A 14,387-nucleotide genomic window follows, 5' to 3' on the forward strand; every position below is an offset into this window, starting at 1 on the left:
AGTCCAAGAAGTCTGAACCATTGCTTTCTTTCCGCAGTAGCAAAAAAAGTGATCATTCCATGGAAGAAGACATTGAAACCGAGAGATAAAGATAGAGTTTATTGCAGATAAAGAAAATTCAAGTCAGATGTAATACTTTCACACCTGTTATTTTTATGTTTCTTGCATCGCCTACATGCATATGTGTAACGTGTTTTGGATGCCACTATTGCATATTTTCAATTAAATATATGTATATACATTGCTTAAAATTAAGTACATGTTTTTAAAACAGATTAAGAATTAAGGCTTCTTATTTGTGAAATTTAAGGAATTGAAAGCAAATTTTTTTTCTCTAATCATTCTTATTTTACTGGTGATATACAACGAAATTGCACAGACATAGGCATTAATTTATGATATCTACTGTACGAGGAAATGGAAATGTTCCATGTTCTTATTAATATCATTAATGATGCATTGTGCCATAATCTGATTTTGTGTCTCGTCATAACCATAGTATATACGTACTGAACAAGCCCGTCCATCACTCCTAAATGCATTTATAATTAAAATAATAAAGTTTTCCATCATTAATGAAAAATATTTATGCAGAGCCCCTCTATTGGTTTATTTTATTTTTAGTTAAAGGTGCATATGTCTAAACGGGATTGAAGTAGACCACTACATGTTTGTTAGATATAAAATTAATCATCTCTATACAATTGGTTTAATACATGATTACATCATCGCACCGGTTGCGTCATCATAATGAGAATTTTTGTCCTAATTGATAAATATGAAAAATAAAGAAAAAGTTAAATATATTTGCAAAAAGCTGAGTCAAAAATGAAAAAATTAATATTTAGTATAGAAATGAAAGATAATAATAAAATAGGGGGAGGGGGGGGGTGTTATATGTGTAGGTATAGGATGGGAGATTACTTTAGTAGCAGTGGACCTATCAGTATATTGTGTGTTTTTTGAGGCAAGGTCCCTCATCTTTAAGACAAATTAAGTGATACTAATAGCGGCAGTAGCCAGCTACATCCCCTTCGGGTGTATTAGCTACAACCTTATTGGAATTAGCTACAAGACTAAAAGGCATTGGCTAGCTATTAAAGCACTAAAAGAACAATTAGCTAATCGTAGCTCCTTACCCGAGGATCACTCGCTCCCCATAGCTCTTTGGTTGGGAGAGAAGCACCTTCCCCTCAGCTATGCCAGTTCCCCCTAACGCTTTTGGGCTACTGGGAAACTGGCTAGGAGTCAGGAAAGGCACTTCCCTCCCTTTGTTACTTTATTGCTAGCTTAAGCGTTCCCGCCTCTCTACATTACAATTATCATATCTCTCCTTTTTAGTAATAGTAATTGGCCTCAATCTCAATTTATGCACAGCCGTGAAAATCCTGATCCCAATGTTGCGGGACCAGACCAATGACTACTCCACTCTGCAGGCTCCAGCACCATAAAATTCTCTCCTTTCTTCTCATCATATTCACTTTTGAGTTAATTTTGACCTCCATCGTATTTCAAATTTTATCATTTGATTCATAAGAAACTACAAATGCATAGTGGAACTAAGGAATATGAATGCATGCTTCCAAATATGATATATGTAGAGACTAAGGGGGATCCACAAAGTTTAATTTAAGCTCATCATTTTTTATGATCACTCCATAGAAAATTTGTGTCGTCACCTTAATTACCTAATTTTGAATGCGAGGGATTAATTATATATGTCCTGATTGAAGCTTAACGTGTCATGAATAAATATAAGACATGGGATGAGACATGATTAATTAATGTTCTGATTCAAACTTGTTACATATGTAGTACTCATCACATTCATACAACTACCCAAGTTTTGATGAGGAGTGGAGAATCTGAATCACATTCCTCTTTTCGTTGCGGTTGTCGGATGTTATGTCGGTCGGATACATATAATTAAATTCCTTTGCACTACTGTCCTACTTAATACTATTAATATCATTAGTTTTATAATTAATTAAAATTAACATCTCTTTTTTGGCCGTTATCAGAATCAAACGCGCGCACATACATACATACATACATAAATATATATATATTCATACGTCGCACATAACACAAAAGCACAAACCTTTGTGTTTGGTATCAATGAATTTATTCCAAAGTATCTCTATATTAATATATATAACATAAATAATTATAACAACTATCTATTTAATTATATATCGATCACAAACTCTTTTGGTGATATCTTGCAATTTAATTACCCACTCATAGTAATCATAAGCGCATTAAAATAGAGGTGCCGTCCCATATGTAGCAGGTAGGTTTATGCTAATTTTTCAGGTTAAACGAAGCTTATACTAATGCCATTTGCCCATATATAGGCACCCCAATTCAGGTTTGCATTAACTACTATATATTCACTGTAATGAAAACTATTAATAAACTTTATATAATATTAGCAATCACGGCAAGCTTATTGGTAGAATGGTACGAGAATATATAGGTAGAGCGAATTTCAAATTAAATCCGACCGACCATGCATACAAATTAATTGAATTGATTTAATTAAACATATATACATATAGTTAATATTTCCACTAAATTAATTAAGGTTTGAGGATTCCAAGAGTTATATATTGATGTGCTTAATTTGGTACTGGTTTAATTAGATCAACTAATGAGTATTTAACAATTAATGAGGAACACAAGTAGCTAATTATTATTCACCACGTCCTCAGTTGTATGAAAAAGTAACTATTGAATTCATATATATTCATTAATTACCCAAAAGGAATCTAAACATATATTAGTTAATAAATACTATAGTTGTTACATTTCAACTTTACTATTGTACTTTTTCTCTGTTTTCAAGAAATTGGTTTTACGAGGGACAAAAAAGAGGGTTTATGTGCAGTAATTAGGTGAGAAAGCTGCGGTGTATCCCACAACGTGTACTTTCAAGGAGGTCCGTGGGGGAGTACGGGTAGGGGAAGGGGTAGGGCGACGCTGGGGACATGAGACATATATAAAGAGGTTCATAATTGACTTACTGACCCTCTCAAAAAAAGAAAAAAAATATTGACTTACTGACAACATTTTATTTTATTTTATAGGAATAATTATATTTCTTTTTTTAAAAAAATTTATATAATTATACATAAATTCTTTGTAATTTAACAAATTCTTAAGATTTGCTCCGTCTAATAAATAAATTCCACAATTAATCAAAATTAACTGAATTTCGATTGATAGAAAGACTTATTTATTAGACAAAAATAAACCTCTGATAAGTGTAAATTTTCAAATTATATAATATTTTATGTATAATTATACAAAATTTCAGGAAGAGTAAATATATCTATTTTATAAGATGCAAGTGGAGTTATAATTAAATGAGTTGTAGCATGATTTTGGAGTGAATAATAGTGGTATAACAATGGATAGTATTATTTATTGTGTTGCTTGATATTATCCTATATTTTTTATTTGACGACAGTTAACTAACTTATTATTTTATTGTTGAATTTAGAGGAATTATTAAATTTGGTGATGGACATATATATATATATATATACAACAAAAGGTACATCAATTATAGAAGGAATCATAATGTAGTTTCCCAAAGAAAAATAAGAAGCTGTACAAAGGATTCTTAATTGGTCTTTCTAATTCAGTCCATATGTCTGAATAAAGTACCTTATCTATGAATATGTACATATATATATATATATATATATGATCGCGTTAAAAACGAAACATATACAAAAAACAAATAATACATTATTACGGATGAAATTCATTTTAGTTTTTTATATTTAATTTTAATTTTTAAAATGATTCATATCTTTTCAACTCACCTTAAATTAGTTCCTCCAATGGATGATTTCTCTAATATTATCCCTATAAAAAAAATTTCTTTCTTTATAAAAGAATATTTTAGCCTTTCACTTTTATTTTTAAGTGTAATTTAGTCTCTCGTACATAAACTTAGAAAAATTATAATTTATTTTTGGACAATTGTTCACATGTATGTGCATGCATAATTAGTTTGATCCCTAGCACTCAAATGAGTGCGCAATTACTTTTTTTTTTTTTGTTAAAACAATTAATTCTTATTTTAAAAAATATATTGTTAATTGAATAAATCAAATATATTAAAAATAAAAGAAATTTATGAAAAATTATTCCAAAAAAGAAATTTAGAAGAAATATAAGTTATTTTCTTTTCTAATTATTGCAATTGGGATCTGGACTTAAACTCAAGCCTCTTGTTTATTGAGAAGATGTAATGTCAATTTAACCAAATGTTAATGACCAAAAAAAAAAAAAAAAAGAGAGAGAGAGAGATAAAAATTGATAAAAAGATAGAATTAAAGATGAGCAAGTGAAGATTATGTTGTATGTCATTAATCAAAATGCTATATGAATATTTGCCCAAGAATAAATTCTTTCTATTAAAACAAATATAATTTTTTAGAAAAGAAAGTTTTACAAAAATAATATGAAAAAGATACATACTATTCATGAAATTGATATCAAATGAAAATGGATTTGAACCGAAAAACTAGTGATTATTAGTAAAGCATGTTGCTGTAAAGCGCACTTTCCATTTTCATATGATGTAATGTGAAATCGTGATATGACCCACTTCATTTTAATTTTAATTTTCTCCTGTCTTTGAACGTTTCTTAGACAAGGAAGGCATTCCGGCTCGCCCTCGGTAGTGTAAAAACTTGGTGCAAGTACAAAGCCAGATGTCTCTCTATAGTTTACAACGCCTTCTGCCCTCTCATCCCTCTCTTCCATGCATCAACACTTTGCATCTCCTCTCTCCTCTATATAAAGCCCATCACCCCCTCTCACCACCTACACATCCATCCAAATTCTCACTCTCTCTCTCTCTCGTAAAGTCATTAGTTGATTACATCACAGTCGACAGAGATGGTGGTTCTATCTCAGCCAATTAATCTTGATAACATCGCCCAGATCAAGACATGCATGCCGGCGTCTAACATTTTCACCGTCATCCCAGTTGTAGACCTTGCAGACCCTAATGCTAAACATCTCATAGTTGAGGCCTGCAAAGAGTTGGGGTTCTTCAAAGTGATCAACCACGGCGTTTCCATGGAGTTGTTGACCAAATTAGAGGCGGAGGCCGTTAAGTTCTTCAAATCACCCCAGCAGGAGAAGGAGAAATCCGGGCCTCCTAACCCTTTTGGCTACGGTAACAAGAAGATCGGCATCAACGGTGATGTGGGTTGGGTTGAGTATCTTCTCTTCTGCACCAACCCTGAAGTCATATCACAGAATGCAAACGCCGTCGTTCCAGGAATTTCAGAAACTTTAAGGTAAAAAAAAAAAAAAAAAAACTTAATATAAATCAAACTTTCTTGCATGTTAATTATATTAACAGCGATGATCGATGGTCAACAAATACTTACAACTTTTATGTATATATATATGATGGCAGGTGTCTTGTAAAGGAGTATGTTTGTGCAGTGAGAAATATGGCGTGTGAAGTTCTTGAAATGATAGCTGATGAATTGGGAATGGGGGATAGGGAGGTGTTGAGCAGGCTGATAAGAGATGAGAAAAGTGACTCTTGTTTCAGGCTAAACCGCTATCCACCTTGCCCAGATCAGCTTCAAGCATTGAGTGGTCGAAATTTGATTGGGTTCGGAGAACACACAGACCCACAAATAATATCTGTTGTAAGATCAAACAACACATCAGGCCTGCAAATCTGCCTCAGAGATGGAACGTGGGTCTCAGTCCCACCTGATCACACCTCCTTTTTCTTCAATGTTGGTGATTCCTTGCAGGTAATAATAATATGTATATATATATATATATTAAATGTACATATACGAGGTTAATTGTCTGTATAATTTATTTAATTAATGAATGAATGACTGTACGTAGGTAATGACTAATGGGAGGTTCAGAAGCGTAAAGCACAGAGTGTTGGCTAATAGTTTAAAATCAAGAGTGTCAATGATCTACTTTGGAGGACCACCTTTGAGTGAAAAGATAACACCTTTATCTTCAGTAATGGAAGAAGGTGAAGAAAGTGGGTACAAGGAATTCACATGGTCTGAATACAAGAAGTCAGCTTACAAGACAAGGTTGGGTGATTATAGGTTGGGGCTTTTTGAGAAATCTGCTGCCCAATAGTCTGTCTTAATATTTTCTTCTTCCCTTTTTTATATTTTGTTCTTTTAATCAAATAGTCAAATCCTCGGAAACCCAACTCCCAGAACAGCTTAATTTCTCAAGGGTTGACCCAATAGACTTTGGCTTAGGTGGGAAATATTTAGTCTTTTTGTGGTTTAATTTTGTTCCCCAGGTTTATTTCATCACCTAACTTCTCATTTTGTGTTTAATTGTAACAACTGCACCTTCAATTAGTATTAATGCAAATGTTGTCATCTCTGTTGACTCTTCTGTATTAGCTTAACTCAGACCAATTTCTCAACCTTACGCCTTAAATGTGGCGGTTATTGTGGTTGGCAGTGGCTGTGCTCTGCTCTGCTCCCTTTGTCACATCAACAATACTACTCATCACGGCATACATACTCCCTCACTTTTCCTATCTTCTTCCCAAATACATTCAATCCCACATGCACTGGATATCATTGCTTGCCTTATCATCTACACAATTTGCTATTTTCGGTTGTCTAATAACAATTTTTTTATTCAAATTATTTTTTTTTCCAAATAAAAATCAACTAAATAATAAGTGTAGTTAATTATTTTTTAAAATTATATATTAATTATACTACAACTGTACTGGATTTATTATATAATTTATCCAAATTCAATAAAATCTCATCTAATTAAATTAGAATTGTTCCGTCTAATATTATCCCACTCATTTATTGCGGGAAAATCATTTTCCATCAGCAGTCACGAGTTCTCAGGTATAAAAAAAAAACAAAAGTCCTTCATATTAATAAAGAAGTATAGGTTTGAGTATTGATCTTACATGGGAGTGGTAGTCTATTTTTATAATAAATTTTAAATATAAATATATTTAATAATGAGTATTGAGTGACAGAAGGCATATTCCTTGGAGGAAAATGAAACTTGCGCTCTCAAACATTTGGGGCTACCTTTTAGACAACAAACAGGAGAATGTGTCTTAAACTGTACACTTTGTCACTTCTGTTGCTAGTTTTTGTACTTGTGGTTTGACTTGGTTAGATTCAGTAGTTAATCAGTATGGATTTAAATACTTGAAATTCAAAGGAAGAATTTTGAATGGTACAACAATGGAGTTATATCTCAACTGGAGTTTTCCTTTTCCACGTTATTTCAACTCAAAATTGTCTATTACAACCCACAAAGCCTTCACACTTCAAATTTTCTTACCTCACTATATCAAAACCCCTATACATCATTTTATCAGCAACCTTAAATTGTTCATCAACCCATGATTTAATTTATCGGAGAATATAATGAATAGAACCATATATAGGCGTCCATTTAAAACCAATTTTCGTTGACTAAGAGGGTATTTGATTAAAATTTTTATAAGATGTTGGATGTTATTTTCTAAAAATATATTTTTTTCCCCGAAAAATTTAGATTAAAATAGAATGTATAGCTTAATGATATAAAATGTTACTTATAGCAATTTAATAATTAATGTGACCATTAAAAAAATGAAAGAGTTTATTAATATTTTAAAAAGTGAGATGGATCGATCTTTTTTTTTTTAATTTAAAAAAGCTTATAACGCTCCTAATATTATATTTTTAATTTTTTTTAAAAAAATAACAAACACTTCTCAAAATAACATACTTTGAAGAATTTATAAGTTCACCTAAACACCCTTTAAAATAGGTTAGGTTACAATAAATGGGCCTTAATAAATGAGCAGTGGTACCTACCAATTGTTTGAAATTGATGGGGACAGTGTCCAAATCAAGATATATAATAATTATTGTCTTTGATTATATATTCTTCCTTTACCTTTTTTTTTTTTTTCTTCTTACAACATTAACAGGTTTACTTTGAAGGAAAAGGACGTCCAACATGAAGAAGATGTCCAGGCAGTCTCTCTCCCAAGATTCTTCAACATGCTCTCTTTGGACCTGACTTTTGAAATATCAGCCATTGATTATCTACTTCCAACTCATCTAAGTAAAAAAAATACCCAATCCCCAGCCTTTTCTCTTTTTTGATGAATTAATTTCTTTTATAAAGTAAATTAAATAATTTATCCAAAAAAAAATTAAATAAGAGAATACTAAATGCAAGTATGATATTATAAATGGGCAAGTTACCCTTTACCCTTATGTATTTAGCAATTTACCTCGTTAAACATGGGATAAATTACTATTTTTTTTCTTCATAGGGGGATAATCTGTCTATTTGCAGTTTCACAGGAAATAAATTACATTAAATATTAAAATATATATATTAAAATGGGTATACACTTTTCGAGAGAGTGCTAGTGTAATGTTTCCATTCCCTACCCTTTATAAAATTACAGGTACATCCCTAGAGGGGTGTTTGTGCAATGTAATCAATGGGTTTTTAAAGATACAATATTCAGTAGAGAGTGTACTTATAATTTATAAAGAATAAGAAGTATTCGTGCAATTACATTAAATTCAGGAAGTGCCAAAACCACTTTTTTTATTTTCAAAAAAAAAAATTGCCCAAATCTAATCACTTTAATTCCTGGAATTATGAAATATTTTTAATTATATTAAATCCTAATAATTTGAATGATTATTCTTCTGGTGAAGTCAGTCATGTATTATTTTTCTCTTGCTTTTAAGATACTTCAATTTCTATAAATCCATCAAATCCCTTCCTTCAAATAAATACATATATCCGCCTTACTAATTATTTGAAAACAAATTAATTCGCCTTAGATTGAGACCTGCACCTACCCGTGGCATGAAAAAAGTATGCGATAATTGACTTTGAGCCCCTCAAAAACTACAAATTGCAATTCTTTATTCTCCAATTAATTCTGTATACGTGTAATTCGATTTAATCCGTTTGGTCAAATTATTATTAATAATAATCAGAATCATATGTTACCTAATTGCTGGTTTCAACCACCAAATTATTGACGTTTAATTAGTTGCCCAGTTTGAGAAGCAACATTTGGTCAAGTCATAGACCTACACGATTATTTCACATCCTACAACGGAATATTCTCATATAAATTAAATTTGATCGAATCAAATCAATCACGCAACAAGTGTGTGTAATTGACAATTTTTCTTAAACTGTACACCAATCGCACAATAAGTATATTAAATCTGTCATATAATTGATTTAAACTGATGAGAGTAAATATTTTCCTCAACAAAAGAACAAAAAGAAAGAAAGGAATGAAAAGCAATCATATAGTATAAAATTTTACCTTCTTTTGGAGACATTAAAGGGAAGTTTCCTTTTAACTTCATTACATTAAAGTATTTGGTTTTGTAACTAACAAAAGAATCTTACATTATTAACTTGTGTAAGCACTTTTTGAGCAGTGCCCTATAATATATAGGTATGCATCAAATTCTTCAACAAGATCTGCTCAATCTTATTCTGGTTAGACTTGGGATTTTGACTTCATCATCATACATACTACTATGGGATTTCTCCTTAGCTCCTGTCGTTCACGTCGAGTATCTATATATTTATGTTGTCACTATTAATAATTAAAGCTTTAAAATTATTATTGTGGTAAAAATAAATATATATTGCTAAATACATCCTCTTTTTTTTTTTTTTTTGCCCCACTTTTCCCTTTGCTTTTGCATAAAATATGGTGGACATTATCTTTTCTGTCATGCTTTTCCGTAACATTATAAAACATCATGCGAAAAATCATGGACATCTGTTGACAAGGCTGCTCTAATCAATCTTCACAACAATTCAATTATTACCATTAATCCGCAATCAAGATATTAAGTATGGTCATTTTGGAATTTGATTCTTTGCTTGCTACCCAAATGATTATAAGAATCGATTGGAAAATGCAGATTGGAGTTCATTGAATTTGTTGAGAAACATGAAAGAACAACAGCAGTTGATGTTGTTCTGATAATGATGTAATTAGTTGGGAGGATGCTGCCCTTTTATGTTACAAAGTCATAATAATTTCAGGGAGAGAGTCGGTTTGTTTCGGGAATATTAGTTGACATGTGTTCATAATGATGTAATGAAATGGACTTAATTGTCCACACCTTCCTGCTTTATTTTGCCAACCCATATTGGGGGACACTGTTCATACATTCTCCGGAAAATGTCTCCAAATTTGGGATTTCGATTCTAACATTCCTTTTTTGTCTTTTTTACACACACATCTAAATTCGAGTACAAAAACTCTCGTTAAAAAAAAATCTGAATCCAAACTGTTGCATTTACTTTGCAGTTTCTAGTGACTTGCCTTGCCACTGTACTTGATATTTAATTATAATGTAATTAATCTACGGTATACAAAATAGGGCTGACAGTTTGATAAATCAATTGAATTCGGAATTCTTCATGTTTACGAAGATTTGGTGTTCATTGAATTTTAATTTTTAGTTCCGAATTTGCGATGTTGTATAAAATGACAAATATTCTGGTTCACTGATATATATTATATTTAATCTTTTCTTACATATTTTTAAATCAATTAATTTTTTTTATTGTTTTACTTACCGAAAGCCAAAAAGTGTATATTGTAGCATCTAATTTTTTCATATATATATTTTTATTTTTCAATTAAAAAAATTGATTTACCAAAGAACCAAAACCCAAATACCAATATGGGCGATATTATAAAAATGAACCGATTAATTAAATACAAGATTCAGTGAGGCGTTTGGGCATGCTAAGTTTTTAGTTTCCGGAAATATTAATTCGGTTTTAGCGAATTTACAGTTATTTTATGTAATTCCAAGGTAAATATGTAGTGTAATTTGATTTTTTATGTAATTTAAACCCGTATATTTGCCTTGAACATTGTTTATCAGACCGCACTCTATTTTTTCCCTAATTCATTACGTATTCCTTGAGGCAAAATCTGACGATTCTTTCCCTTCTGCAATCACCATAATCTTGCTCTGAGCTGCTTGGTTTCAGGTCATTTTGACTTTTTCATATTTGCAATATATTTATGCCAAAAAACTTTGGGAATTATCGGATACTTGGTCAGTGGCTGAATGATGCATTTTGTCTCTTTAACTTTGGTTTCTGCATGTGGGTGATTTCTCTACATACTTTGTTGCAAAACGTAGGACTTGTTGGATGCTAAATCTTGCATGCATTATGTGCTGTATTTGATGAACAAATGTTGAGATTAGAGGTAGAAAAGCCTTCAGCCCTTTGTCGTGCAGCAATTGGAGCTCTATAGAGGTTTTTGACTTAATATCTCACAAAGAGCTCTAGAGTAATTTCTCACTCACACAATATGTATAAATCAAAGTAAACACACTACTAAATATTATCCTAATGAAACAATACATGTAAATAAACGATTTATAATTAATCTCAATCTTTTTTATAATTTATTTTTTTAAGATTAATCCTATGGCTCATTTAATTTAGTACTGAAAGTAAACGAGCCTGCTTCGACACCAGTCGAGAAGGCGCACAGGGCTCCCCATTTTGGCAACAAACTGTACCAAACATTCATGATCATCGGAATCCACAAAAGACATCCGCGTCAAAGACTATGCAATTTAACATATACTGGATTGCAAAATGTTATTTCAAGATAAAGATTCTAAAGGGACATACGCCAGGAAAAAATAATCCAACAAAATCTCTGGAAGCTAGCTACAATCCATGTTATAACTTGGATTTCCAATATTTGCTTTCAGGGATAGCCCTTCAAAGGGTCAGCCGTTTTGCCCGATCTGGCATCACTCCATGCTTTAGCAATAGTTCTTTTCATATCCTCGTCACCTTCCTCATACATATTCTGTAAACGAATGATCGATATTTGAATTAGTGTAGGAAGACCAATAAAACAACTTAGAAGAGAGAATTAGTGACTGTATCGGCTTAAGCCATACCTTCATCAGGTCCATTATACCAGCCATTGGATCCTTCTCCTTGTCTAAACTTGGCTTCAACTGTAATATCATAAAACACACGTTAACACACCATACCGCCATAGTTAAACATCTGAAGGTCAAGGCATTACTGAGGAATTACCTTATCTTCTTTGAAGTGCAAATCCAACCAATTCCCCTTAGAAGCTTTGACTAAGGTGACAACCACCCTCTTAGGCTTCACAAGTACCTTACATTTCTCAGGTACAATCTCTTTGTTCAACTTAGGTACAGCACAACGGTAGTTCTTACCTTGAACATCATGGAATTTGATATCAAAAGACATTGGCTTAAAATCAGCTTCAATCTTCTCCTGATCAACCCCCTCCAATGATACATAAATCTAAGAAATAGAAATAAAAAACAAAAAGTATATCAAAGACAAGAATCGGTGCGCGATAAACATAGTAAGCTAATGCAATCAGCACGTGCTGAAAAATGATTCAAATGCAATAACACAATATAATCTTTGCTAACAGTAGAAGAACTTCACATCGGTAAAACAAAAACTTATACAGGGAATCTTCAAGAGCAATAAAGTTGTGGATGTTCAAATTGAATGGTGGATGCTCAAATTTGAATGGCGGAGACATAAAGGATTTAAATTTTCTCAAAGATATAGAATAAATTTCGATCAAAGTTCTATGCCCAACTAATCACACGAAATTAGATAACGAACAGGATAAGAAAGACTTCTATTAAAAGCATAAGAGGTGTTAATTAATATGCATCCTACCTTCAATTTATCATTATCCTGATCCCAGCTGAAGGAGCCAAGTGTAGCATAAGTTAACAATGGGTTCGATGCTGCCTTTGGGGCACTTGATATTGGAGTTGCCGTGGAGACAGCTGAAACTGGAGCTGGTGTATGAGGAGCTGGTGCAGATTCAGCTTCTTTTGTTAACTGAAAAAGAAAATCACAAAATTAAAGTATTATAAAGAGGGAAGAAGAGCAAATTTCCAATGAAATTTTCAAAATGAACGATAGCACTTTAATGCAAATACTTCATTGTACCAAGAAACGTTCATCTAGTACAAACACCTGAGCACGACCGAGGGAGGGAGCCCTTAGGTGCGCAATCTAAAGATTAAACCAATATCCTCAAACTAATTAAACATGATCCCTCATCTTTCACTGTCCACATGCGCACCTCGTTCATGATGATTCGAAAAGGAGACACACGACGTAACAATGGCTCTATGCACTATCCTATGTATTATACAAAAATATAAAATTCCATATAGAAGTTTCCCTCATCAGGCAAGGCATCATCTATATTTCAAACGTCACCTACTACAAGCTTAGAATTCTTACTGTTTACACACACATATAGATAGAGAAGGCATAATAATTAAAAATAATTAAGAAAGACAGACAGAAAAAAGTCGCCATTATCACCAGTAATTTCTCAGTCATTCTCGAAATCCAGAAAATCCATATACAGAGAAAGGCAGTCCTTTCCAAGCATATCATAGACACAAATTTTATCGTCAAACGGAAACGATCATATATATATATATACATATACAAGAATCTTTCCAGCCAATCATGTTTTTATGAGAAGAGCATAACAACAATGGGATTTCAAATACAATCATGATCCCCTCCAGTTCCGCATAGGCATATCAGAATATCCACAGAAATAGATGCTGGCTTATCAAATCGAAAACAGACAGGAATTCATGAAGTGATGAAAGTAAGAAAAACCTTTTCCAAGTTGCGAATCTCGGAGGAAATAAGAGAAACAACGCGAGGCCTCTTGGCGATGGCGTGGAGCTGCTTCAATTCCTCCAAGTCCAGCGCAAAATCTTCACTGCTCGCCATCCGACTCTTCCTGAATCTTTCCGCCGGAAAGAAATGGGTATAGCAGCAACGATGACTGGCTTATATCCTGCTCCCGAGAGGAATAGAAAATGCTAGAAAGAACCGTACCCGCCTCTTCCTACCACCATTTTATTCACTCATTTAGGTCTTTATTAATTATTAATGGGTTTTGCGAGAGATTAGGGATCATTTCTTGGGGCGAGAAGTTTCTAGACTTGTCGAGTGGGTTATAAAAAGAGCTTGTCTAGATCCTCATAATTTGGGCTTTAGACCTAGAAAGTCTTTGTTTTAATCAGACCATAGGCCCACTTTAAGCCCGAACATATATAATTTAATTGCCTTTGGATGATTCCTAAAACATTGGGCTTCAGTTCAGTCAAGTTTCTAGGACAACAAACTCTGCATAACATCTGGGGGTTGGAATTGGATGACTAAAAACACGAATCTTGAGAGTGTAAGGTTATTTTTACATTTCCTTGCTCACAAAAAATAATATAATGTTTTTTTTTTTTTTACCTTAAAAGACG

At 32.5% G+C, this 14,387-nt stretch overlaps 2 protein-coding genes across 2 annotated transcripts; one reads left to right on the forward strand and one right to left on the reverse strand.

The window, feature by feature from the left end:
• Window positions 1–4,756: 4,756 nt before the first annotated feature.
• LOC105175712 (gibberellin 2-beta-dioxygenase) lies at window positions 4,757–6,414 on the forward strand. Its single transcript, XM_011098258.3, has 3 exons — window positions 4,757–5,324; window positions 5,447–5,798; window positions 5,899–6,414. The coding sequence occupies exons 1-3, from the start codon at window positions 4,918–4,920 to the stop codon at window positions 6,148–6,150; spliced, it is 1,011 nt and encodes a 336-aa protein (XP_011096560.1). The 5' UTR covers window positions 4,757–4,917; the 3' UTR covers window positions 6,151–6,414.
• A 5,224-nt stretch (window positions 6,415–11,638) lies between these two features.
• Window positions 11,639–14,009, reverse strand: LOC105175713 (uncharacterized). Its single transcript, XM_011098259.3, has 5 exons — window positions 13,744–14,009; window positions 12,772–12,939; window positions 12,139–12,378; window positions 11,997–12,056; window positions 11,639–11,902 (listed from the first exon to the last, which is right to left on the reverse strand). Exons 1-5 carry the CDS (start codon window positions 13,858–13,860, stop codon window positions 11,798–11,800), a joined length of 690 nt encoding a protein of 229 aa, XP_011096561.1. The 5' UTR covers window positions 13,861–14,009; the 3' UTR covers window positions 11,639–11,797.
• Window positions 14,010–14,387: the final 378 nt, after the last annotated feature.

The sequence above is a fragment of the Sesamum indicum genome, linkage group LG12 (assembly GCF_026168435.1).
Source record: "Sesamum indicum cultivar Baizhima isolate 11 linkage group LG12, ASM2616843v1, whole genome shotgun sequence".
NCBI lineage: Eukaryota > Viridiplantae > Streptophyta > Magnoliopsida > Lamiales > Pedaliaceae > Sesamum > Sesamum indicum.

What these genes read in the sequence shown, in the direction of transcription:
- LOC105175712 (XM_011098258.3), top strand. Translation starts at nt 4,918, where the DNA reads ATGGTGGTTCTATCTCAGCCAATTAATCTTGATAACATCGCCCAGATC. An exon ending in GGAATTTCAGAAACTTTAAG is followed by an intron (nt 5,325 to 5,446) that starts GTAAAAAAAAAA and finishes ATATGATGGCAG; the next exon opens with GTGTCTTGTAAAGGAGTATG. An exon ending in ATGTTGGTGATTCCTTGCAG is followed by an intron (nt 5,799 to 5,898) that starts GTAATAATAATA and finishes GACTGTACGTAG; the next exon opens with GTAATGACTAATGGGAGGTT.
- LOC105175713 (XM_011098259.3), bottom strand. Translation starts at nt 13,860, where the DNA reads ATGGCGAGCAGTGAAGATTTTGCGCTGGACTTGGAGGAATTGAAGCAG. An exon ending in AGGATAATGATAAATTGAAG is followed by an intron (nt 12,379 to 12,771) that starts GTAGGATGCATA and finishes TCTATTTCTTAG; the next exon opens with ATTTATGTATCATTGGAGGG. An exon ending in TGCACTTCAAAGAAGATAAG is followed by an intron (nt 12,057 to 12,138) that starts GTAATTCCTCAG and finishes ATGATATTACAG; the next exon opens with TTGAAGCCAAGTTTAGACAA.